General features: G+C 42.8%; 1 protein-coding gene across 3 annotated transcripts in view; it reads right to left on the reverse strand.

Annotated features, from left to right (window-relative positions):
- Nucleotides 1-27,479, reverse strand: part of HGF (hepatocyte growth factor) — a 299,651-nt gene that overhangs the window by 178,225 nt on the left and 93,947 nt on the right. For all 3 annotated transcript variants that reach the window (XM_069228683.1, XM_069228684.1, XM_069228682.1), the window contains exons 3-4: nucleotides 17,460-17,572; nucleotides 15,772-15,886 (exon numbers count right to left, since the gene is read on the reverse strand). In XM_069228683.1, the coding sequence (XP_069084784.1) occupies nucleotides 15,772-15,886; nucleotides 17,460-17,572 (228 nt within the window). The remainder of the gene's footprint in view (nucleotides 1-15,771; nucleotides 15,887-17,459; nucleotides 17,573-27,479) is intronic.

A 27,479-nucleotide genomic window follows, 5' to 3' on the forward strand; every position in this document is an offset into this window, starting at 1 on the left:
TACAGTGAGGTGCATATTGCAAAACACTGCACGCCACGAAAAAACCAAGCATCTATCTGATTGAAGTGCTTTATTGCTAAAGAAACAACTGAAAAAAACATCATTTACAACATTTCAAAATGCCATGTTCTGGAAAACAGATGCTCTGACGACAATGACCCTATGATCCCATCCCATCCCATGCTAATGAACCACAAATGTTGGGCTGCAGGATTCTCTCCAGCATCTACTGAAGTCTTGCCCAAGCCTCGGGTTATGATGTCATCACCTTCTTGGTGGCAAAGAACTAAAATAATGTGCATCATCTTTATGTGTTAAATGAACTTTACTAACGAGGCATTTGCCTTAGAGGAAAAGCAAAAGTAACAGAACAGATCCAGCTTGCCCGGTATAAAGGTGAATGCCACAATAATTAGTATGATTTGCAATTTTCTCTTAGCACGCTACAGTATAAATGTCAGGGAAGAAATGAACACGCTTCATTGGGTTGAACTTTCAATTTGAGGTAATAGCTCATATTGAAAACACATTTTAAGCGCATTGCTGTGGATTGCACGGACCTTTTACCAAGACTTTCTTCAGACAAGAATGAATGCAAAAATAATTAAAATACATTTATGTGATGTTATATCCGTGTTCGATATGAACAGTAGGTCTACCGTAAAAATACATCTGGGACCTGTATAGATATCCATTGTCTGCAACTCAGTAAAGGGATATGTTACCACTGTTGATTTTAATCAGTGGACAAATACACAAAGGTAGCACCATCAAATGTAAGTAGTTCCTCTAAGAGATCTGGAAATTAATCACACTGGAGCTATATGAGGCAGGTACCCAACACACACAGAATGTATCCTTTAGAGATCAAGCCACTAGCTTAAAAGAACAGTAATGTGCAGGGTATATAATCACAGTTTTTTAAAATGCACCAGTCTATACAAGGCTAACGATCTCTTAGAAATGTCCAGAATATGGCCAGTTAAATTTGTGAAGATAATGGTGCTTTAGTCACAATATCTGATAATCTACTTCAGGTATTTACTACATTCAAATGAAAACTGTTTACTTTAGACATTGATGGCTTGCATAAAATTACAAACTAACATCTTGATTACGGCAGGTTGAGACAGATTTCTGATCGACACACAAGAATACTAATAGGCCTTTGGATGCTGAAAGAGGTACTGTCAACTATATAGGGCGTACTTAATTACAAGACTACTGGTGGTGATACTACCGGACACATTTTGTAAGGCTTTTCCAAATAGACACTTTGGCACATCTTAATGAAATTGTTTGGTGATATGACTATGAACTTCCCCCCAATGTCTTGGAAAGATGTCAATATTTTGTTTTACCAAAGAAGTTTCTCAACAACAGGTTTTTAACCTCCTCTTTTTCACCTTTTACTCATGACATGATAACATTTCCAAACTTATCAGTCAACTGTCGCTAAATGTAGATCTCCTTTATTTTCTCCTCCTGCGAACTTTCTTTTGTACAGAGTTAGACACAATCTCTCATGTCAATAGGGACTGATCGGGTAGACGTTTCTTCAGCTACGATCCTTGATAAAACATGTTATTGAATAGTTTAGTCATAGTTATAGAACGCACTCCACAGGATGGATAATCACTCAGTTTAATGAGTTATTAAATAAAACAATGAATTATATAATTCGTCTGCAAAGATCTATTTTAATGGTGCTCAATCCAAACAAGGGAGGATTGCACTTTCCCTCAACTTTTGCAGTGTACATTTAGCCACATCTGTTCATCTGTACATTGATGTCACCGCATCTCAAACATGTCTGCAATGATTACAAGCAATTGCCATACAAAGAATAATTTCAGAATATAGAGACTGTAGAAACATAAGCATGGTTAAGTGCTTTTTTGGTGCTTCTCTACTGAGATTGTCATATTAACAACATTTGAATATGATACTTCCAACAACTGAGATGGAGGCTGCTTTGTTTCAGGCAAATTTCAGGTAACGCAGAGAAGATCCTCATGTGACATGCCATAGACCTGGGTTTGTTTCAAAAGATTGGTATTTATGTTTTTTCTATTTCCTATGAGAATGAATGCCATTCACTGGGCCTTCTAATTATGCAGTATTCCTAAACAAAGTATTTAGCTTAGGACAACATGGGACACAAGAAGCAATAATGATCCACCAGGAAGCCCTTTGACAGAACAGCCCACAAAGCAGCCCTCAGCAACTACTGATGACAACTCAAGGAGGCCAAGAAAGTAGTCATCACAATCCGCATAGACCAACCCAGCAGCCACAGAGAACATCATCCACCCCTCCCAAGAACTCTGCAACACCCTCTCAGACTACTTCCACAGCAAGATCACTATTATCTACAACAACTTCGACCCCCAACCCACGATCTCCAACCTCAGCTCTCTTGACCCCAGCCCACACCCACAATATGATCTTCACGTAGGCACCACTGTTCACTCAATCAACCTCAGCCATCATGTCCTCCATTCACTCTGTGGCATCCACTGAGCCATGCTCCCATCACCTGTTCAAGCTTGGAACCAACCCCATCAGCACAGAACTCACTAGCATCCTCAACACTTCCATCACCTCAGTAGTGTTTCTGGACAAATGGAAACATGTGGAAATCAAACCCCTCCTGAAAAACCCTCTATCCACCCCAACTAACTCAAGGTTTACCGATCTATCTCTCTACTACCCCATCCGTCCAAAGTACTCCAGAAGGCCATCAATCAGCAGCTCACCAGCTACCTGGAGGAAAACAGCCTACTGCACACATTCCAATCAGGTTTCTGTTCCAACCACAGCACCGAGACCACACTCATTGCTGCCACTGATGACATCTGAGCACTCCTTCACTACAGAGAAACCACCACCCTGATCCTCCTCAACCTACCAGCCGCATTCAACACCGTCTCCCACCACACCCTCATCAACAGATATCACAGCATTGGCATACAAAATAGATCCCTCAAATGGAATACTTCCTTCCTGAAAGGACACACTCAGAGCGGTCGACTACACCCTTTCACCTCCGTACCTAAGAGGATCATTTGCAGCATACCCCGAAGTTCATCCCTCAGCTCTACTCTGTTCAATAACTACATGACCCCCCCTTGCCCACATCATTAGATTCCACAGACCAAACATCATCTCCTGTGCAGATGATAAACAACTGATCCTCCCTGTTAGACCTGACAACCTTAGGGAGGTCACCCCTAACTTTTTGCCTCCCTCCCTCCATTTTTTTAGATATTGTTTGAGCTGGTTTTAAGACCCTGTGCACTTTACCACTGCTAACCAGTGCTAAAGTGCATATGCTCTCTCCCTTTAAACATGGTAACATTGGATCATACCTAATTGGATTATTTAATTTACTTATAAGTCCCTAGTAAAATGCACTCTGTGTGCCCAGGGCCTGTAGATTAAATGCTACTAGTGGGGCTGCAGCATTGATTGTGCCACCCACTTAAGTAGTTCCTTAACCTTGACTCAGGCCTGCCTATGCAAGGCCTGTGTGTGCAGTTTCACTGCCAAATGGACTTGGCATTTAAAAGTACTTGCCAAGCCCATGCTCCCCTTTTTCTACATATAAGTCACTCCTAAGGTATGCCCTAGGTAACCCATTGGGCAGTGTGCTGTGTAGGCAAAAGGCAGGACATGTACCTGTGTAGTTTACATGTCCTGGTAGTGTAAAACTCCTGAATTCGTTTTTACACTGCTGTAAGGCCTGCTCCCTTCATAGACTAACATTGGGGCTGGCCTCATATATTGTTTGAGTGGTAGCTGCGGTTCTGAAATGAGTAGGAAGGTCATATTTAGTGTGGCCAGAATGATGATACAAAATCCTGCTGACTGGTGAAGTTGGATTTAAAATTAATATTTTAGAAATGCCACTTTTAGAAAGTGAGCTTTTCTCTGCATTGAGGGCCATATGTACGAAATACAGATTTTACGACTCACAAATTGCGAGTCAGAGCGACTTGCAACTTGCAAGTCGCAAAACCTTATGTACAACAGTGTCAATGACACTGTTTGCGATTCGCAAGGGGTCGCAAATGACCTACCTCATGAATATTCATGAGGTAGATCGCAATTTGCGACCCCATTGGGAATGACTGCCCTCACAGGGATGGTGGCTTGCTGGAGACAGCAGACCACCATTTCTTTGAATGCTTTTAAATAAAGCATTTTTTTTTTAATGCAGCCCATTTTCCTTAAAGGAAAACGAGATGCATTTGAAAAACAAAAAATGAAAAGTTTTCTTTTCATTTTTTCAGAGCAGTGGTCCTTGCTGCTATTCACGAAGGGGTCCCCTGGGGACCCCTTCCCATTTGCGAATGGGTTACCACCAGTTTGAAACTGGTGCTAACTGCGATTGTTTTGTGACTGCATTCGCAGTCACAAAACAGTCGTACATGGGACTCTGACACCCCTTCCCAACTGCGACTCGCAAACCGTTTTTGCGATTTGGTAAATAGATTACTGAATTGCAAAAATGGGTCTGTACATCCAAAATTGGAAATGGCCCCATCGCCGTTTGCGATGTGCAAAAAGGCTTTGTACATGTGGCCCTTAAATCCTTCTGTGCCTTACAATCCACGTCTGGCTGGGTTTAGTTGACAGCTCCCTTGTGCATTCACTCAGACACACCCCAAACACAGGATACTCAACCTCACTTCTATACATCTGAATTTTGAATGGGTCATACTGGGCTGGGAGGGTGGAGGGCCTGACACTTGCATGTCAAAGGACAGTACCCTGCCCTCACACAAAGGACTACCACACCCCCTACTGGGACCCTGGCAGACAGGATTGAACTGAAAGGGGAACTTGTGCACTTCTAAGCCACTCTTTGCAGTCTCCCCCACTTTAAAGGCACATTCGGGTATTTAAACAGGGCCTCTGCCCCTACCAACTCAGACACTTCCTGAAGAAGAAACTTGAACCAGAACCTGCATCCTGCCAAGAATAACTGTCTGACTGCCCAAAGGACTTACCTGTCTGCTTTCTGTGAAGGACTGCTGCCTTGCTGTTGCCCTGCTGCCTTGCTGCTCTCTGGCTGAGGTGAAGAAGTGCTCTCCAAGGGATTAGATAGCTTGCCTCCTGTTCCCTGAAGTCTCAGGACCAAAAAGACTTCATCTCTACAAGAAGGACTCCTTGTGCAGCAAAATTCGATGCACAGCCTGCCAGAAATGACGCACAGCCTACACCGTGGTGAAAAATTCACCACACGCCGAACCGGAACAACGCAGCCCGACTTTGCATTGAGAAGACCCGACACAGCACCAGAGTAGCAACTGGAAATTCGACGCACGGCCCACCAGATCGACACACAGCCGAGCCGGAACGATGCAGCCTGACTTCCAGAGATGAATCAACGCAGCGCCTGCCATGCCACAGAAACTCCAATTCAATGTCTACCGAATCGACGCAGCTCCTGTGACTTAATCCTGCCAGCGCAGGAAATCCACACATCATCCCCGGGGCGTCTGAAAACCCCACAGCCCAAAGAGGATCCACGACCGAGCACCGGAAATCGACGAACAGCCGTCCATACGTGAAAACTAAATGACTCATTGCCGTTTGCGGCCTGAGAAATCAACGCACACCCCTTTGTTTCCATGCATCTCCTCCTCTGCAGTTCTTTGTGGAGATTTTGCATGCAAACTAGGTACTTTGTGCTTGAAAGAGACTTTGATTGCTTTTGAAAGACTTAAGACACTTTATATCACTTTTATAGTGATATCTCAACATATACTTATTGCATTTTAATCAATTTTGACCTGCATTTATCCAGATAAATATTATATATTTTTCTAAACACTGTGTGGTGTATTTTTGTGGTGCTATACTGTGTTGTTGTATGATTTATTTCACAAATACTTTACACATTGCCTTCTAAGTTAAGCCTGACTGCTCAGTGCCAAGCTACCAGAGGGTGGGCACGGGATAATTTGGATTGTGTGTGACTTACCCTGACTACAGTGAGGGTCCTGGCTGGGACAGAGGGTAATCTGACTGCCAACCAAAGACCCCATTTCTAACACTCCCACTTACTGAAGACCCCATCTATCAGCAGAACCAACTTCTGCAACGCCATGACCACCGTAGCCAACTCCATGAAAGCCAGCTGCCTGCAGCTCAACTCTGACAAGTTAGTAGCCCTGATCTTTGGGAAAAAAACTCCATTTGGGACCATCACTGGTGGCCAGTCAAACTTGGGCCCACTCCCATGCCTATAGACCATGCTCGCAACCTTGGTATCATCCTCGACAGTGCGCTGACCATCAAACAGCAAATCAACGCATTTGCCTTCTTTTGCTTCCACACCCTCTGCATGTTCCATAGACTCTTCAGGTGGATGCCAGCCAGCACCATGAAAACCATCTCCCAAGGCCTCGTCACCAGCTGCCACGACTATGGGAATGCTCTCTATGCTGGCATGTCCTCCCAGCTCCTTAAGAGACTCCAGGCAATATAGAACACCACTGCCAGACTTCACCCTGGACCTTACTAGGTGAACCCACATTACCTCCCACCACAATAACCTCTAATGGCTTCCCATCCAGAAGAGATGTCATTTCAAGCTCCTCATGCACACCTCCAAAGTCCTACAGGATCAAGGACCAGACTACATCAACCACTGTCTACTCTTCCACCAACCCACCAGACACCTGCGCTCTTCCTAACCTTGTCCTCACATGCATACCCAAAATCCAGCTAGGTCATAGCAGCAGCCACTCTTTTTTCTACATTGCCACCAAAGCCTGGAACAACCTACCACTCCCCCTCCAAACTGCACTCTCACTGGCAGACTTCAGAAAGAGACTGAAGTCTGACTTTGCAACAGAGACATCGCAACCCAGTGCCCACATACCCCCAGAGGTGACAGCAACGTGGTCCACAAATGACTAGTTGATTGATTTATGAGCTCACATTTTTATTGATTGATATATCCAATCTAGTTAAAGTAGAGTTATTACCTATTCCAATCCTGCTCATCTGTACCTCCCCATAACCAGTTAGGCCTCTCTTTTTATGGATTCTAATGGATACTAAGGTTTTTAAATTAGCACTATCTGTGATGATCTAAAACAGACATTATTTTACTGGAAGCACCATGGCAACATATAATGCATCTTCTGAGTGGCAGCCTGTTCACATTCTGGCTTTGTGATATTTTCTAACCACAGTTTGGGAACCTTACATAGCTTTAATGTAGCAACTTTAAGCTTATAAATGAGTTTTGTCATTTACAATGGGGTAAGTTGATCAGATTGTTAAATATCACGAGTGCAAGATTTTAGTATAACCTGAAATTGTATAAGACACTTGAATTCTCTCTGACTAGCAAAACACTGATGTCCATTTACTTGGACAATATATTGTCTAAGAAGCCACAAGGTTTTTCTTGGAAAAGGCAGAAAGTTTTAATTTCTGCCAGCAAGATTTGTTTTTTAAGTTCATTGCAATTAGTATTTCTTTTAAATGTCTAAGCAGTCAGAAGAAAAAGAGGTATACATATATATATATATATATTTATATATATATATATATATATATATATATATATATATATATATATATATATATATATATATATATATATAATAATAGAATATTTAAACTGAGAACATCTTTATCTGTGCCATATTTGATGTATGTGTAGTATTTATCAGACAATGTTGCTACCACTGCTTCTCGCTTACAAAAAGGGTACGTATCACACCTGCAAGTTTAAATGGTTAATTGATAACACCACTATTACACTACTTTCTTCAATATATTGTTTGTCTTGAGAAAACGTTACTAATAGGACAGGCCTGTGTGTTCCACCCCCCTTTGTAGGTTAGAAGAGACACTCTCTGCCTATCTGTTTGGACCAAAAATGAATCAATATTGTTGGATATTTACAAATTAAGATTAACCACTATATAGTCAGTTGACATTGACCCATTGATAATAACTGTATATTGGAGGTATTGCCCATCAAGAAATGACTTGTTTTAATTAAGTATGAAGTGTATAATTTTAGCTCATAATTGGGTTGACAATGATGCCCTCTCTGTTACAGAATGTAAAATCTAATTTCTTCCTCTGGTTCTTTCTGGTTTTGCTACATATATTGACCTGCTTTTGCTAAATAAATTGATCCAGTGGCAATAACCTTTGCCCCAGAGATTAATGAAATACAGTCACAGAGCAAAACCCATCAGAAAGGAAAGGTTGTTGCGATTATCTTTCTCTAATATTACCATCTCGCGTACTAAAAATTACACTGATATGGGGGGCAGAGCCTTACTGGACAAGATGGCGGCCGCCTAATTCCAGAGCTCTGGGTCGGCCTGACAAATATCCTGTTTTAAACCCACCGCAGGGGGCCCCTGTCACAAATAAAAGTGAGGTCGGGCCCACTTGGGCACAGGCCTGCCAGCAGAGGGACTGAGGGGCACCGGGCCCATCTGGATGGCCGTTCAGCTGAGGACTGTGCTCCTCGGCCGAAGACGTGTGGCCTAGCACGGAGGCGATCGGGAGGAGAACCGGAGCCTGGACCTGTCTGTTGCTCCGGTCATCGGGGCTGGATGCTGCTGCAGTGTGGAGAGACCTTCCCTGCTCGGGAGGAGTAGCTGGGGCCCTACTGTTTGGGGCCAGCAGCAAGGCCCTCAATGAGGAGGTGAGGAGTGAGGGAAGGAGTGCGGGCCAGACGGACAGGCGCTTTTGAGTCTACGCAAGGGATCCTGCCCCAGTGGAGCCTGCTGAGAGGATCCTGCTGGAGCTGCCTTGAAGGGAGGCCCTGTAAGGGTTGGAGCAGGATGCCCCCCCGGCGTAGAAGGTGGGCACATGGGGGCAACCACTGATGTGGACGCTCTTGAACCAGGGCCCCAGCACAGCGTGCAGCCTGGCAAAAGAGCGATGACTGGGGTCCCCCTGGTCCAGTGAGTGGAGACAGTGGTCGACAACAGAACGAAGGCCCTGTGAAAGGATCCAACGGCCGGTGCTGCTTTGTGAGGGGTGGTATGCCCTGGCATCCCTGATGACGGTCGGCCCTCATGTGCCTGAGCTGTGCCCGAGGGGTGTAGAGGAGTCTGTAGAGTACCAGACTACCAACTCCCACTGGATTACTGGTCTGCATGCTGCGCTTGGGACAGACCGAGAAGTAGAGCATCCCTGGTGGCCTACCTGGCTGTCTGTGGAAGGCTTGGGGGTGCCAGGGCTGCATGTGCACTAGGACTGGTGTACCTACTGGATTGGCCCCTGCTTCCAGGCTCATTTTGGGGGCTCTTTTGCTGTGCCAGAGGTTGCGGGGGACATGCAGGACCAACGGTTGCTGGATCCTGCACTGTGCACCTGGCCCAGCCACCTGGACTCTGGGTGTGGGCACTCTAGCTGTAGGGTCCACCTGATAACATTCTGAATATGGGGAAGCCCAGACCCAAGTCACAGGGGTTGCACTTACTGGCCCCAAGCACTGATTGCCCACAGACCAACAGAAAAGCTGGGGAGGACCTGGCACCCTCCAATATGCAAGACACCCTAAACAGAATCCTGGGGGCAATTGAGGATACCAAATTGATTCTGAGCCAAGAGATAGGCAAGGTATCTGCTGAACTGAGCCACCTACGTATAGACCACAACAAGCTGTCTGAGAGGGTGAAAGACACAGAGGCAGTCTTGGAAGAACTACAGCCTGCCCACCACGCAATTAGGTCCCAAATTACCCAACTCACTCAACGGATCCAAAAACTTGAGCATTGAGCTGAGGACAGGGCCGCAGCTGGCATAATAATGTGCGCATTGAGGGGATACCAGAGGGAATGGAGGGGCCTGACACGGTGACCTACTTGGTGTCTTGGTTGCGATCGCTCATGGACGAGCAGCCCCTCACTCCATTTTTTGTGCTGGAAAGGGCACATTGGGACTTGGATTGTAGGCCGGAGCCAGGGAGATCACCTAGACCAATAGTGGCAAAACACATACACTATAGAGACTGCGACCTGCTGCTACAGAAGGCCCATGTAGCAGACCTGTTTGAGGTATGGGGCCACCCTATTTCCGGACTTCACAATGGCGGTCCAGTCCAAGCGAGCCACCTTCATGGAGGTGAAATGAGCTCTGCATGAGGAGGGAATTAGGTACTCCTTGATGTTCCCCTCGAAGCTGAAGATTATGCTGGAGGACAACATCCACTTCTTCCAAGAATTAGATAAAGCATGAGCCTGGCTCGAGACATACTGTGCACGTGCAGACGGAGCCAAGAATACAGAACACAAGCCGCCCCGGTGCCATGGTAAGAGAAGGCATGGGATCCTGCAGAAAACAAGCGGGTGACAAAGCCCACACAGCTTCAGGCACGGCAAGGGAAGAGGGCGGCACTTCAGGTGGCGGCCTCCCTGCCAGAGGTGAGAAACTCGAAAAAGGAACTTGGGTTGGGCCAGGCCCCTTGGACATAGGATAATCCACTGACAAAGACTCTGTGGTTAGCGCAATGGAGGAACTCCCCCACGTAACACCCCACACAGCAGATGATATTGCTTGAGGGTACAGGGCCCTACCTTCTTTTATAGGCAGCTACTGAATTAAGAATGTGGGCCAACCTGATCCCTGAGTGGTACGAAGACACATGCAGAATATTTGGGCCAGACCATATCTGACCACAGCCCACTATTGCTCTATTTAAAAATGACAGACTCGTCAGCCTGTCCCGACATGGCAGTTGCACTCCACTGCGTGGGAGGGCGACGCCTATCGTGAGGCATTGATTAATAGATTGACTAAATACTTGGAAATGAATCCCAGGTCAGCATGTAGGCTGGGTTTCAAATGGGAGGCCCTAAAAGTGGTAATAAGGGGGCATTGCTTGGGACAAACTGTGGGTATTAGGTGAGACGTCGAGCTGGACATTACACAACTACTGCACTACTACAACAACAACCTTGACAGTACTCCAGAAGCACAGGTGAAGCTGCTGGAGACCCAAGAGCTGTACAATGTAGCACTGGAATGCCTTCGATGTCAGGACTACAAGAAGTGTATAGCCAGAGTACATGAGGAAGAGTGGAAGGCGGGGAGGTTACTGGCCTGGCTGGTTCAGCTGATGCCAGAGGGACACCGATTACCCGACTGACTGCCATGTAGGATACTATACTATACTTACCCACCCAGATAAACGATGAATTGATGACCTACTATACATCTCTGTACGGTCCCCTACAGGTGGACATATCTGACAAAAGGGAGGACTTCTGGGACATACCACCCCGGAGTATTCTCTCTGAAATGGACAGGGACACACTGGGGGCGCGGCTGTCAGTGGAAGAGATTAAGGCGGCCATTAAAATGTTAGCGACTGGTAAGACTCCGGCACCAATGGCTTACCACCGGAGTTCTATAAAGTGGGCTGTAGGGTTCTGGCACTGAGGCTAGTAGAGATGTATGCTGAAGCTTATGAAACCGCTGCACTACTGGCCTCGACCCGGGAAGCCAAGGTGATCTCATTACCCAAATCCATACAGGGTGACTTTCAGCCATTGCCTATGCTTAGTACTGATTTCAAGATCCTCAGCAAGGCCCTAGCCACTAGATTGCTACATCATATGAGTAACCTCATACATGAAGATCAAAATGGGTTTATTCCCACCCATAACACGTCTAATAACCTCAGTAAACTCTTCTCCCTGCTCTACGAAGACATCCACCCTCCAGATCCGATGGCAATGATTGAATCAGTGGATCTCGAGAAGGCCTTTGACGCTGTGAGCTGGGACTTCCTAGGGACTACCATGTCTACCAGGACTAGGGAGTGCTTGAGGTGACTGGGTCTGTTTACTTTACTCGCATCCTACCACACGGGTTAAGACAGGACAGATGATCTCTCGCAGCTATAACATATATAGAGGCACACAATAGAGGTGTCCGCTGTTTCCGTTATTATTCGCTATTGCCATGGTGGCAAAATTCATGGGTCAAGAATGGGGAATATACTGGCAGGGGCAGTTTCACATAGTCTCCCTATATATGGGTGACCTTCTTATCTATCTCAGGAATGGGTGTTCAGACTGCTGGACGAATTTGACACCTGCTCAGGGCTCCATTTAAACCGAAGGAAGACATATGTCTTCCTGATGGTCCGTGGGGTGGGCCGCCCGGACTCTTGCTCTGAAGATGTGACATGGGTGCCTCACTCATTCCGCTACCTGGGTATTCAGGTCTACCATCAGTTGCGAGATATTTGGGAGGGCAATCTGGGGAAAGTGCTTTGAGCACTATGGCCCACCGTCACTTTTTGGCATTCCCTTTGCTTGCCTATTATGGCACGCATCTCCCTCATTAAGATGGTGATGCTCCCCAGGTAGCTTTATTACTGTACCAACCTGCCCATTGAGCTTCCAGACTCCTGATTTCACTCATTAGATGCACTCCTCAGGGAATTACTGTGGGATGGCAGGCGTCAGTGAGTGGCCTTGGCTACTCTCCACCTACCCCCCAGAGGCAGGGGGGCTTGGAGTCCCTGACTTTGAGCTCTATTTCTTGGCGGCCCAGCCCCAATGGCCTATGCATTAGCTCAGTGAGGTGGGGCTTTCGGAGCTGTCGGCTGATGAAGGAGACCCAAACTGAAATAGACTCTTAGCTAGGATACTTAAACCTTTGCAGGACCCCAAGCCGGGTATACTACAATCAATGGCCCTGGCCAATTGGCAGAGAATACTCAGGAAAACAAAAACTAAGGTTCCCTATGCACTGGCTACCCCCCTAGTGGGGATCCCTCATGGAGATCCATATTCCTGTTTTACAAAAAGACAGCTTTATCACTGGACGACTGCAGAAATACATACTCTAGGCGAGATGTATTGGCAGGAAATGCTGATATCGTTTGACGATCTAATGGACCAGACTGGACTACCCAGAGAACAATTTCTGACTTATGAGGCAGTGGTGGGAGCTATTCAGGACCTCTGGAGCGATGTGGAGGCTGGACTACCCACACAAAGCGTTCTTCAGACTATGTTGTCCATTGGAGGGGGCTCTCACTTGATCTCTTGGCTCTATAGAGCATTGATGGGAATGGTGCATAGACCATTGGACACCCTCAGGACTAAATGGGAGACCGAACTAAATAAGACCCTTACAGACACAGACTGGAGCAAGATTGTAGCGTAGGCACCCTCAGTATTCTGAAACACATGACTAAGGTACATACAGTATAAATAAACTCACAGGACTTATCTTACACTGGCTTAGGCTCATATATGGAGGTGAGGAAATAGGCTGCCCCTCCTGCCTGAAGTAGGATTTGGCCATATGACATGGGTGTGTCCGATGCTGCAAGAATTCTGGCATGGGGTCATACAAAAAATGTATCATGTGATGAATATGCGACTTGAGAACACAATAGCGACTTGCTTGGTGGGACTGTTTAACAGACTACGGCCCAAGATAATTGGTAACAGATTTGTAGACTTGGCCTTAGTGCTGGCTAAGCGCAGGGTATCGATGGCTTGGAAACACAACAGGGGACCCAGCTTGGCTGCATGGATAATGGATGTGACATGATGGGCCAGAGCAGAAGAGAGGGCCCTGAGGAGAGAGGAGAGTAGGGGGAGAAAGCCTAGACTGATTGTCCCACTGTGGAGAGAGGTGATTGAAAGTTGGGAGATCTCAAGCACAGGAGGAGAGTCAGATTCGGGAAGCGGTATAGAGGGTGCTGATAAAGCATAGAGGTCAAAAACGTCCTGGATGGATGGGAGAGTAGTTACCATGAGGCCCCCCGCCCCCTCCTGTTGGATTACCCCCACAGAACCTCAGGATGACACCACATAGAAGGTGCAACATAATTTTTGTGCTGTCACTTTGGTCATTCGAAAACACATATATATCATGGGCAAGTTACCAGTTACTAGTTTTAAAGTTGATTAGTTTCACCAAATTGGCATGTAATAACAATCTGTAAATCTATCCTACATGTTCACCTCTACCACAACTCAAACCCGACCATAGTCTCTAGCATGTTATCCTAGAGACAGTATTCCCACCTTACACCCTGCTAGCGGGATTGTCATACAAAGGGGTAGTAAGATTGCAACAGATGGTATCCCATGATCAGAGTGCTGTTGATCCCTGAGTATAGGTGCATCTGTTATCGTTATATGTACGCACTGGTTGAAAGAGATGTACTGTGACTTGATTACTTACTCTGAAATGCCATTAAAATAAAAGTGATAAAAAAAACAAAAACAATGACACTGATCTAACTCCAATTTTGAATGATTTTCATGCTCATTTTACTGAGGTGCAATTATGGTCCACCAACAAAATATGATGATTTTAACTAAGTTTCAATATATGCTGCACAATTTGCCTTGAAAAATTGAGTGCACTGTCAAAAGATCAATTACCTTGAGCTTAACATAGCTGTCAAAGAAACGTTCATAAATAATAAAATTAGATACGTCTAAATACTTTTATGATCATGATTTTTTATCACTAGTGAGAATAAGGAAGTTTTTAATGTAGAATGCATGAAATGCATAACTATGTCCAAGTTAAGATAGATGCCATTGGGATTACATGTTTATTTGCCAGACTACACTAACCAACCAAAATGTATCTCTTACATTAGACTCCATTTTTCCTCCAAACTCTATGTTCCTCTCTTAATCGTCATATGACTAAAGAGATCATTATAACCTGATATCCATCTGAATCTACTTGTGACATCTATTCTGTGAAACGGAATGATTTATTCCATTAGTTGTTTCAGATCAATCACAGTTCACAATTTCACCTTTGTCACCTTTGTCTGTTGAGCATCTAAGAAGAGCCTTTGGTTATTACTTTTGGTATGAAAATTACTTTGGAACTTAGACACCAATTAGTTATTTTCAGTTTTTTTCATTTTCTCTGTCACACTATCTTAAACATTTATAGCTATTTGCCTCCAAGAAATTTGTATATTTGGACTTATCCGTGGCTTTACACCATGTTGAAACAGCTATGCCAGGTGGGTTTTAAGAGACTCTGCAATGGAATGGATCCATCCTTTTCTATCTCAGTGAACAGAAGAAGCAGTAATGCCCACGTCTGCATCACTAAAGGAAAATCTAATTTATAGACTGCCACAGAGTCTGGCTCTTTTTTTTTATTTTCAACACCCCTTGCATATTTGATTCAATATTTTGAGCTGCCTATATGCATGATAATGACACCAACATCCTCCAATGAGATATCAAATGTTCTTGTTCTTAACATTCATACATTTCTCTAGTGCCTCTTGGTCACTGGCTTGTAGTTGACTGAAATGGCGCTATCTTCCTTGTAATGACTTCCGATTTGAAGTTCACTTTTTTTTGCATTATCTGCAACAAAGACCTTAAAGATTATGATTGCTCCAAGACACCAGTGCTTCCTAAAATCCAAACAGTAGCCAAACTTTTCATATTAGATCACTGAAACTTCTCTTAACCCTTTTTTTTCGGTTTCAGTTCATTGTTTGTGAACAAAGAAGATGGGTCTAACCATCTTAGTCTTAAACTAATAAGAAGGGGGATAACCATCATCTACTGAAAAAAGACTTTGACATGTGAGTTGTTACTCATACATAATCTAGATTTATATGAGGCATTCCCATCACTCCAAACCAACAAAGCACGTCATTGTATAAGAAAAAACGCATGAGAAACATTGTTTATGGTTGTTTCAAAAACATGTGGCTAACATATTTCAAGTACAATCACATCTCTTTTGTTTTATGCTTACCTATGTTCATGTGGAATCATGGAATTCCATGACTGACATGGAAGTCCAGTCTTTGTAACATTTTTAGTTCCCTTATAACTTGTTCCTTTATTGTGAATGCAGTTTCGGATGTAGTCTGTTGGTCAAAATCAAAGAAAAAATAGTATTTTAGTGCTATGAAATATCTGAAACAATATCTAAAAAGATAGAGAAAAAGTGTGAATGATAAGCCGATTGTATCATAGTGTGTGAAATCAGTACAATACCGACCATGATAAATACTCAGAACTCTTATTTTCCCACAGCATGATTTCTTGAATTAGTTTACTGTCTATTTCTCTGCAGTTACCGGTTCTAATCCTGATCATCACAGGTGCAAAGTGGGCTCAGTTAAAGAAAGAAGTACAATAAACTTAGCATTTTGTAAAAGGATAACAGAAAGTAATGCATTATCTGTCGTGTTCCTACATTTGCTTTATACATTCACTAATTTTAGATGTCAGCTACAGACAGTTTTAGCTGTCGGTTGGCCAGATGTAGTGCTTCAAGTACATACTTGGAGGAGTCTTATGCTCATTGTTGGATGAATTTAGTTTTGGCCTCCTATTAATGTATATGTCCTGCCAATGAGCATTTCTGTCTCACAGTGTACTGACTGGTTAACTTACATCTTTCAGGCAATCATTCAGTGAACTACTTTTCTCTTGATCCGTAAACAGTCCTTAGAAATGCATATATTTTTTTGCTCTTTCTACCTTGTGCTGCTTCAAAATTTCACCACATTCCTCGCTGTCCTTGTTGCTGTCCTCACCCCTCCTCAAATCCCCTCCCTTTATATTTTTTTGCGCTTTGTGTGACTTTTTATACCTTTTTTCAAAATATTTTATTTACTGATCTGACATAGGGGGTCATACATATCAGACTGCCAAATTAAAAAAATCTGCCAGCCTCACGATGTACACGTTGTGATCCCGTGGCAATCTTGGAATGGGTTTTCTTTATGAGAACATCCATTCTAAAAATGCCATTGCATATCTGGATTTGTTTCTTCACATATGTGCGCGCATACAATTGAAAAAGAGAATTGGTAAAGCCAATTGCTTTGCATTTTAGCGCTGATACATAACGGCTGTGCCAATGCTTGTGAAAACACCTTTCTGTGCAGCGATCTGTGTAGCAAAATAAATGGGTATATGCAGTGAATGGAAGTCAAATACTGCACAGCATCTTTTTCAGATGGTTATTTGAGGCAGTGCATTTTGTCTTGTATTTCAAGTTCACTACACTCAAGGGGATCTGATTGATATACGGGTGATTGATATGCCTATGACATACTTATGTTTATTGAAAAAACCCTGGACAAAAAAAACTGAACATTATTTTTGGTGATTATCCTATATAATCCGACATTTGTTTTAATTCAGCATTTCCACCTTCTGATAGCATAGTTAAGCTTAGACTTAACAAAGTACTTTTTGGTGAAGTCATATTAGGCAATATAGCATATATGAGATACCCTGAAGAGTTAAACAAGAATGTGCAAACCCGAAATATTTTCTAAACACAGTAGATACAATTACTTGAAAAGTTAATCCACCTGTGCCATTGACATACGCTTAGAAGGACACACACTGCTGTCAGCATGTGTTTGCTAACTAGAATGGCTATTCTATCTGCTTACCCCTTCTATAGCTGAAATATGTGTTTACCTTTCTTTTCATAAAGATCAAAGGCATAGTCGTGTTTGATTCTTACTCCAGGAGACAAGCTGTTAAATGAAAGCCAGTGGCATCGGTTTGTGCTTTTATCAAAACCAAAAGCTCTGTAAAACAGAAACACATCTTTCAACAATTCATACATCTGAGAAAAAAAGATAGAAACAGATCATGAGGTCACGGAGAATGAAACCATTTGTAGGCAGAATACAATTAAAATATATTATATAACCATGATAGAATCATAATTTTTTAGATCAAGGTATAAACGGGAAAAGCCATGAGCAGCCATTTTTTGCAATTCTTGAAGCCCCGATCAATTTATAGCTGCCAATTAACAAAACCTGTGACATCATCGGAGGTTTTTTTAATAAATGCCCACAATAAGCATAACATTTCAAATATAACATCCAAATAAAAAACAATACCTAAACGTTCCTGAACAAGATATAATTTATGTGAAATTTCGCGGAAGTATTACAATTACTCTTAATTACCTTTCTCCCCTGAATGAACATCACTAATGCAAGCAACAGTTGATTTCTTGTATTGTCTGAAGTGTAAAAATACACCTTCACTTTGATACCACTGACATATTACCTAGCTAATGCCCAAGTATGGATGAGTGGGATTACAGAGGAATAAACAGATCATCAGATTATTTAACCTATTAGACTGGAAAAAGATGATCCAAACTCATAATAATTTGTAGTAGGAAGACATAGTTTGATCTGGACTGACAACGACTACTTGCAGAATGTGGAATCATGCAACCTACCCCTCCACTTTTGCTCTTTCCTAAAAATGTGACATCAATTGAAAAGAGTAGAGGTCATTCATTTTGAGTGGGATATCTGAGATTCTTTTTAGTTCTTTGAATTTAAATTGTAAATACCCACATAGTGCAGTGCAACATTTTGCGAGCAAGACTGTAGACTGTATCATAGCAGATAATAATTTCTTGCTACCACAGTGGCAGGCAGATGGCAACCCAACGCCCACAGAGCCTATCCAACCAATAAAACATCTCCCACAGTAGGCTTGAACAAACATTTGAAATTAAAAGACATTCATGCTAGTGCAAACTGGCAATAGAAGTATTAACATTAATTTAAACATTACGACTGAATGGAATTTCGATAAATACATGAGTTTTGCAAAAGCCATTTATATATGGGACCTGGTTCACTTACACATCTTTGTCCTGACACAAGTGACTCCAGCAGGGCTTCACTGTTCACTATCTGAGGGCTCCACTTTACCCCATGTGACAGGGTCAGCTGGTGGAGTTGGAAGAGGAATGTCACTCTTAGAACAGACTTCTCCCCACAACCTTCACTACTACCGCTAAATCAACAGGAACCTCCCGCCATTTCCCAGTGCTGTGTTCATCCCCTGTATTTCCTTTTCCAACTTGAGAAAAAGCTTTGCACCCTGACTCAAAATGTGGTGAGGTGGTTTAAAATTGGGTCCCCACAGTCACCACTACATGTGTATTAACAAAATAATATAGAATATACTCAGAGAATACATATACAGAAAAACAAAATCTTGTTTCAAGGGAAAAAAGCCTTGAACCACATATCCTCAAACACTATCCTGGGTTTCCCTTGTCGCCCTTTATCACTCTCTCTCCCACAGTCTTTCTGGTTTGCTCTTTTCTTTATTTTCACTGCACCTTTCTATTTCGTCGTATCACTCCATTTCTGCATCTAGCTTAATGTTTCTACTCCTTTCTGTGACTCACTCTTGCTTATACTCTTGCTGTTTTTCTCTTGTTATTTTCTCTCAGCATTTCTCATGGTCCCACCATTCTTCCGTTCTTTCTAAGCCATTCACTCTCTCTTCAACATCTCTCTTGCTCCTCTCTTTCACTCTCTCTCACTGTCTTGTTGTGTCTTCCCCTTTCACTTTGTGCCCCTCATCTCTCCATAGCCCCCCTTTCACATACATTATTTTGTTTTTAAGCAATGGTAAAGGCTGGCTTTACTAATCCACTAAGCTATTCACATAAAATATGGTTCAGTTCCTTGCAGCAGGCATATTAACCCTATACGCTACTATATAGTGAGTCAAAGCTGCCGCTGGACAAAACTCCCATCTCTCTCCCTGGCAGGAACATTAACGACAAGAGGTATCTTGACATTTGAAATGCTTTCTGAAGGCTGGACGCACAAGGAACTTTTCAGGAGATGCTTTTAAAGCGCGTTTCAAAGTTATTGCTAAATACAGTGCCCACCCCTGGGGTCAGCGCCCCCCAATTCCGGTCAGCACTTGGTGCGGACGCACTGCTCGCACCACCCTAAAGCCAGCCCTGATGACAAGATAAGTGGCCCTGGGCAGCTGAAGCAGAGCCGGTGGGCTTAAATTGGTACAGATTCGGTACACTGGCCTGAAGCTGAGGTATAGTAATAGGCTGGGAAAGAATGTAGTATTGGCAAGGCAGGACACCCTGGATGCAACAGAAGTGCCCCTTGCAGCTGCAGCAGGCAAGGCAGCTGGAAGAAAGAGGCCAATCGAGTGGTCCTGGAGAGCCATCTTCCTTGGGAGAGGAAGCAGATCTTGCAGGCCTAGGGGACGAAAGGTCGTGCACAGCAGGTGCCATTGACCTGGAACGAAGAGGCACTGTACCCCAGCCTTGGGGACAGAGTGCCGGCACAGAATGACGTCACCTGAAGGGGAGAAGAAAACAATACAGGGACGTAGTCATGCAGCAACACTTGCAGCCCTGTGAAACACAGCAGGAACCACTTGCAGTAAGCAGGTGGTGCAAAGAAACAGGTAGCCAGGGAGGAATGTTGAGGGCTATGTACCACTGAAATTATAAAATACAAGACGTCGTTATGGGAATATGTTAGATCACTTACCTCAAATGAAACTGCTCTCCCTCTGCTTGGTGAAAATGCAATTGTATTTGCCGCAAGCTCACTGTGCTGGAGCGAGGACTTTATTTCCAATATGCAAAAGAAGGGTTAGGGGCGGGAGCCAGAAGGATTTTTACAGATATATCATTGTCTCTTAAGTTATGTGAGAGTAAAGACCATTCAGGGCAATCTGTGTGTGCAGTCCTTCTCTCACAGCTTCCAACAAGGGATTCAAATTATCATTATGATGAAAATAAGCCGGTAAGTTCAAACTTGCATTCTACTGTTTTCTTATTTAGTGTCCACGTGCGGGCAAATGGCAGATTGATTAGCAATGCCCGTCACCCCTCTCAAGTTAAAAAAAATCAACATGAATAACAGGGCATTTCAAGTCCACTAAAACGTGTCACATTGAAATGTGTCAAAAAGGTGTTCATAAGTATTCTCTCTTTTTTAATACATATGTTTCACTATATTTTGATCTTTGCTCTACCATCAGTGTTACTTCCATATTGTCTTATATTAAGCTTAAGAAATTAAACTCCATTCTGTATATTGCCTATAAACTGGAAGTTTTAATGTCCACCAAACCCAAATGCAGGACTTTTGATATATTCATTTAAAATGCGTTAATATTTCATGTAAGAATGCATATGAGTGGAATCTTCTTGAAAGAAATACTTCATAAACCAACAGACTCAGCAGAAAAAATATTTGGAATATGTTTTGCGTTCATGATTTTTAATCAAACTGTTTTCCCAACCGATTGGCCAGACTCTTTTCCCAGAAGTTTGCTTCTATCCATGGCTTGGAATTGGTTCTTTACCAGCAATACTTATTTTATCAATCAATCAGGATTTATAAAGCATGGCTAACACCCTTTTAAACAGCCAGGTCTTGAGGGCCATTCGGAATTTCGGAAGTAAGGTGATGATCCAGAGGTGCGTGGGGGAGGCTGTTCCAGGTTTTTGCTGCAATGTGAGAGAAGGAGCGTCCTCCACTTCTGCTTTAGTAGATGTGGGGAGTATGGGCAAGTGAAAGGGAGGCAGAGCATAGTCTTCTCGACGGTTGGTGGAAGTTTAGGTGGTGGTTAATGTATACAGCTTGAATTGGCATCTCTTTTGCATGGGGAGTCAGTGGAATTGCCTGAGGTGGGATGTGATGTGGGTTCGTTGAGGAAGGCTGAAGATGAGCCTGGCTGCAGTGTTCTGTATGGTCTGAAGTCTCTGTAGGTAGTATCTGGCGATTCCATAGATTGCCATAGTTCAGTTGGCTGATGATGAGAGCCTTGTCATGGTGCATCTCATGTGTAGGGATAGTCATTTGAAGATCTTATGCAGCATGCGCAAAGTGAGGAAGCAGGTGGAGGAGACGGCGTTGATTTATTATGTCATGGAGAGCTTTTTGCCAATGATGATTCTGAGGTTTCTGGCATGGTCGGAGGAAGTGGGTGAAGGTCATAGGTCTGATGGCCACCAGGACTCATGGCATGTGTTGCTGCTATTGCCAAAGACCCTTACTTCTGTCTTGTCTGTGTTCATCCTGTCAGTGATGCTTGTCATGCATCAGTGGAAGCGGGTTCTGGTGATGGAGGGGTCATCGGTGAGTGAGAGAATGAGTTTGGTGTTGTCTGCATAAGAAATCATGTAGCCAGCAGGGTCATATATGACCCCTGGGGGACTCTAAAAGTGATCTCCTTGGGTTCAGAGGTGAAAGGTGGGAGGTGTGTCCTATGGGTTCTTCCATTGAGGAAGGGGGTGATCCATCTGAGTGCATCCCCTTGGATGCCGATGGGGTGGAGTCTTTTATCAGCATGTGGTGAGATACGGTGTCCAAAGCTGCCAAAAGTTCGAGGAGGATCAAAGCTTCAGTTTCTCCTCAGTCGAGAAGGGTTCAGAGGTCATTGGTGGCTGTGATCAGGGCAGTTTGGTGCTGTGATTGCTGCAGAAACCAGATTGAGAGGCATCGAGTAGCTAGTTCTACTTCAGGTGTGTCATGAGTGGCTTGATGATCTTTTCCAGTTCCTTTGCGAGGACTGGGAGCAGAGAGATTGGCTGGCAGTTTTGGGGTTTGCTTGGGTCGACTGAGGGTTTTTTGAGAAGTGGTCTGACTTTGGCGTGTTTCCAGGCATGGGGATAAAGGTGATAAGCAGGGTGATGAGTTCTGGCTGATCCTTTGGTTTTTAAAGTTGAAGATGTGGTGCAGGCATAGGCCTGTAGGAGCTCCAGAGTGGATGGATGTTATGGTGGAGGTGATGCCCTGGGTGGAGAGGATGTTCCAGGTAGTCAGTGTGTGATCTTGTCAGTTACAGTGGTGGCGTATCTATCAAGGATGTCCATAGGTGTGGGTTGGGGTTCGAAGTTTCTCTATATGGTTGCAATCTTGTCATGGAATAAGTGGGCGAGGTTGTTGCACAGCTCCTGTGAGGGTGTGATGTAGCTGGCATCTGGATTGGAGAATTTCTTAACAATATTGAAAAGTTTCTTGGTTTTGCAATGGTGGTCTTCTTTGTTGCCCTCAGCAGGTGGTTGTAGAGGTTGAGGGAGGTCTTGAGAGCTGCTCTGTCAGGGGCATCTTTTCTGGTGCACCATCCCCTCTCCAGGTGCTGTTCTGAGTTCTTGGGTGTGCCAGCTGGCCTTTTTGGAGGATTTTCTATGGTTGTTGCTCTTGATGAGGATGATGTATTTGGCACAATTGGTGATTCAGGCATTCAAGTTATTTAAAAAATATAGGCCCACAAACTTATATGAAGGCAGGCTTAAATCCAGACTTTCTGGCCCTGTAATTTCCAGGCAACTGCCGAAGAGGGTCCTCAAGTCCCTATAACTACTACATGATCATCATACTGGCTGTAGAGCAGCATCCACAAAATCCGATAGGGAGGGCAAAAGTGTTTTTATTTCCACATTTGTAGAAATAGAAGAAAGGCAGCTAATACACTAAGGCCCTCATTAAGAGTGTGGGGGTCTCACTGCCAGGTTGCCACCTGTCAACAGCCTGGCTGTCACAGCAGTGGCAATCTGCCAGGGCAGCGCTGCCCTTGGGATTACGAGTCTTTTATCCTCTGCATGTCTCCTCTCTCTGAGTACGGCCTCTTTTAAGTCATATGCATGTTTGCCTTAGTATTTATTTCTGTATTTCTGCAAAGTGCTCACACATCATTTCAAACCTATTTTTCTTTTAAATGATGCCCTGTAACCAAATAATACATTATCTTCTTTAGCACATCTACTAATCCCAACTACCATCTGTATAAACCCACAAGTCCCCCATGCCCGCACCCACTAATGATCACACCTAACTCCTTAAATCAACCAAAATGACACTGGAGTAAATGGAGCAAATGCATGGAATGGTATTCTGGAGAGCACAATACTAATCACAATAACCAATTACTACTTAATTAACCACTAACCCTGGGTTTGGGAGCAGTGTGCTCCGTGGTTCAAAGCAATTCAATGCCTTGCCTAGGGTAGTAAGCAATATATAAATGCAATTACAATACACTTGCAATTACAAAAACTATACGGAAAGAAATCACAACATTCAGGATTAACTAGCAAGTGTGCCATTCCAGTTATAGAAACATTAGTGACAATTATAGAAAAAATATGAACATAAAGACAAGAAAAAATTTATAGTTTATACTTTGGACATGAGATTATATTTAAGGCTGGGAGGCATACTTATTAAAACAGTGAGAAGTAATTTGTAAGGGGTAGTGCCTAATGTAGACACCCCTACTGGCATCAACTAAGGTACTTTGGAGTGATCTGGGCTTTGGCCTATCATTAGTGTCACAAATGAAACAAGTCAAAAAAGTGTCAGGAATTTAAGTGCCAGGTCAACATCAAGGAGAGTGATCACACAACGCATTAAACTAGGACACAGAAAAATATGGTAATGCAAATGGGGCACAAAAAGAGGTAAGGAGATGGAGCAGACCACATGTCCAATATACATTTGCATGTAAAAGGAGAATTGGACATACTGTGCTATGAAACACCATTGTGTTGTACGGCTTTAGGAAGCTGATTCCTAAATGATGTAAACTTTCTTATTTTCCTGATTATCAGTTCCCTTACGGTAGCTGGGTTTTAAGTAGAGTTTGCTTGCCTGTACAACTGACCATCAATTCCATCCAGAAGTTCTGACATCCCTCTCCAACATGGAGCTTTACGCCTGGATCCTAGTCGGATTGGACAATCCAAACAGTGCAATTCACCTAGGGGTTTTTGAGCCATGGCTACTTAGAGCAATGTTTGCCACTTACATATTTACCAAACTGTTAACTGTGTCTGCTGACTGTATTGAAGTTTCAAAGAAGCAGACAAGTGGCACCTCCCTCCCTTTCGCTATCTTTCTCTCTCTCTCTCTCTCTCTTTCTCCCTCTCTTTTTCGATAGTGCTTTTCCCTCTTTTCTCCCTGGTTGACTGTTGTTTACCAAATCATTTAAGGAGAGTGGGGAAATTGAAGTTCTTGACAAAATTGTACCCTTTTGTACAAACTTGAGAAAAAAGTACCTTCTGCTTAATGTAAATACTGCATTCTAATTTCTTTCATATAGGTTTCTGTCACCTATTTTATGCAACTTCATCACATCACCTCTTCAGTTCCTTTATAGGTACCTTTGTACAGACGCTACTCATTGAACGACCTCCTTCATCTAAAATAAATTTTTATGACATATCGAAAATAGGACACTCTACATTCAAAATAGAATTCTCTTGTCATCATTAGAATCCCTCCAAAAACATTTGTGTTATCGCTTTATCTTTTCAGATATGCATACTTTTAGAGTCAGATAATAAAGTCCCTCGCTTTGTATTCAGGGAGTGATTAAAGACCCGCTTTTTTTCCGAAGTGATTTCTTGTATCAAATCCTGCTAAAAACTAATAACGACAAATCAGTGCATATACAAAGATAGTACAGATACACTGAAAAAACTGTATTAGTTTCTTCTTTGTTGTTCATGTCACAACTAAGCAAAATTTCAAGATTGTTGAAACATGATTGAAGCACATACATGCTTCTCACATACAGCACCAAAACCCTTTCTGCCTAGGCCATGCTTTAGACTTACGCCTTCCTTTCAAACACTACAAATGTAGTAGAGTCTTATTCATCCATCAAGAAGTGCTTCAAGGATGCATCACAATACAAAGCACTACACAAATGTTACTATGATATATTGAATACAAAGAGGAGCAGGAAATAATTGACAAGTATCAAAAACAGAATTGGAAAGCTAGACAGTACTCATTAGAGAAATAAGGAAGAATAAAATAATCAATTCATGTTTCTTTTTCTTCAAATTATCATGAGGCTAATTGCAATACTAGCACAACATTATCTGAGATTTATCTTGCTTTTACATTAACGTGGACAAGAGAGGGAGTATGGGATTGGGCCCTTTTTTGGCTAATGATTGACACTAGGCACAGTAACTATTTTGAAGACAAATCTAAGATGAATAAAATAAAGATGTGGATGATGTTGCTTCTCTAACCACTTAGTAAAAGTGACAGTTGTAGACAGCAGTAACAGAGAACATTAATTGGGTAGAAATATACATGTGATTTCTGACTCCTAGACAGTTAGGGCCTGATTCTAACTTTGGAGGATGGTGTTAAACCGTCCCAAAAGTGGCGGATATACCACCTACCGTATTACGAGTCCATTATATCCTATGGAACTCGTAATACGGTAGGTGGTATATCCGCCACTTTTGGGACGGTTTAACACCGTCCTCCAGAGTTAGAATCAGGCCCTTAGTGTTATTGTTTGAAATGTAAAGGAAGTTTTTCTTCACTGCATTTAAAATAAAAACTTAGGTAAGGAGTGGGAAAGTTATTTTATACATCTGTATGCTTTTATATTGTCTATGCTAAAACAATTACGAGCTTGGCTGGAGAGGATAGAAGAGGTGAGCGAGCATGGTCTGTTATGCTATCATAACTACTTATATTTCATAACAGCCCTTAGATTAAACCATGATTAACATTTTGATAAACTCTGTGAATGATGACATTTAAATGTGCTGCTAAACATTCCAGTTTCCTCTGGTTGTGTGGATATATGTACGAGAGTGTCAAATAATGTTTGGAATTTAGATGAATGTTTTATTTGCAGACTTGAAGCCGAAGCCTATTTTGATCCCTGTAGGGTTTTCCTGCAGTGTTAGGAAGTCATCAACAATACACATCACAAAGCTTTGTTTAGAGCTTTGAGGAAATAGAAGTTTTTACGAATTTCTAGCAAATCTAAAAGTTGAGGAGAATCCATCTTATGAATTTCTCCTTTGACAAAAATAATATTCTGAAATAAATTTAGCCCATGAATTATGATCACTGAATACGCAAGTTCTGGGTCATAGTCGATGGTCTGAAGGGATAGTGACAAAATGAGAAACCAATTAAAATATTTGGTTATCATTTGCTTCCCTTTTTATAAATAAATGCGGACATGGAAACAGACAGATTTCCATCTACACTTGTATGTACACATCTGTAAAACTAGAAAAATTGGAACACCATTTGTAATTCATAATGCTCCATCCTACAATTTTATGGCATTATATCCATATAGTCCATCTGTTCCACCAATTCACATTATTTATTTCTTCTGCCCTTCTTGATTTCTCATGTCCTCCTTTTGCCTCTCATTTAGCAAGGTGGCCACTACTTACTGAAAAAATCTATGCCACTGCTAGCTACTTGTGTTTACATGTGCAAAGTGAACCGCTTTAGGGGTTTTTCTGGCATTAGTAGCTAAATAGTGCTTGGGCTTCTGCAGTGTTCAATTTTTGTTCTTCTTATTTGCTACCTGATGGTTTAAAATTATGCAAGTCCTGCATCTGCAAGAGACAGTGAGTGGTAAGCAGGAAAAACATGTTGTTTGAAGATCGGCCTCCTATGTATGTAAACATAATTTATGGTGATTTACCAGCTTTCATAATGATTGTACCAATAGCATGATAGGTAATTGATATTACTGGAGTACTACATAAAGAAGAGATATGATTATACAAATACCTTGCAACTGTTTATTCAATGACTAAGGTATGACTCCTAATGTACAATAATTCCATGTCCATATAAAGTAAACAACTAAGGGGTTAGTAATATATGAGGGACTGATTTAGAGTTG

Source organism: Pleurodeles waltl, chromosome 4_1, assembly GCF_031143425.1.
Source record: "Pleurodeles waltl isolate 20211129_DDA chromosome 4_1, aPleWal1.hap1.20221129, whole genome shotgun sequence".
NCBI classification, from domain to species: Eukaryota; Metazoa; Chordata; class Amphibia; order Caudata; family Salamandridae; genus Pleurodeles; species Pleurodeles waltl.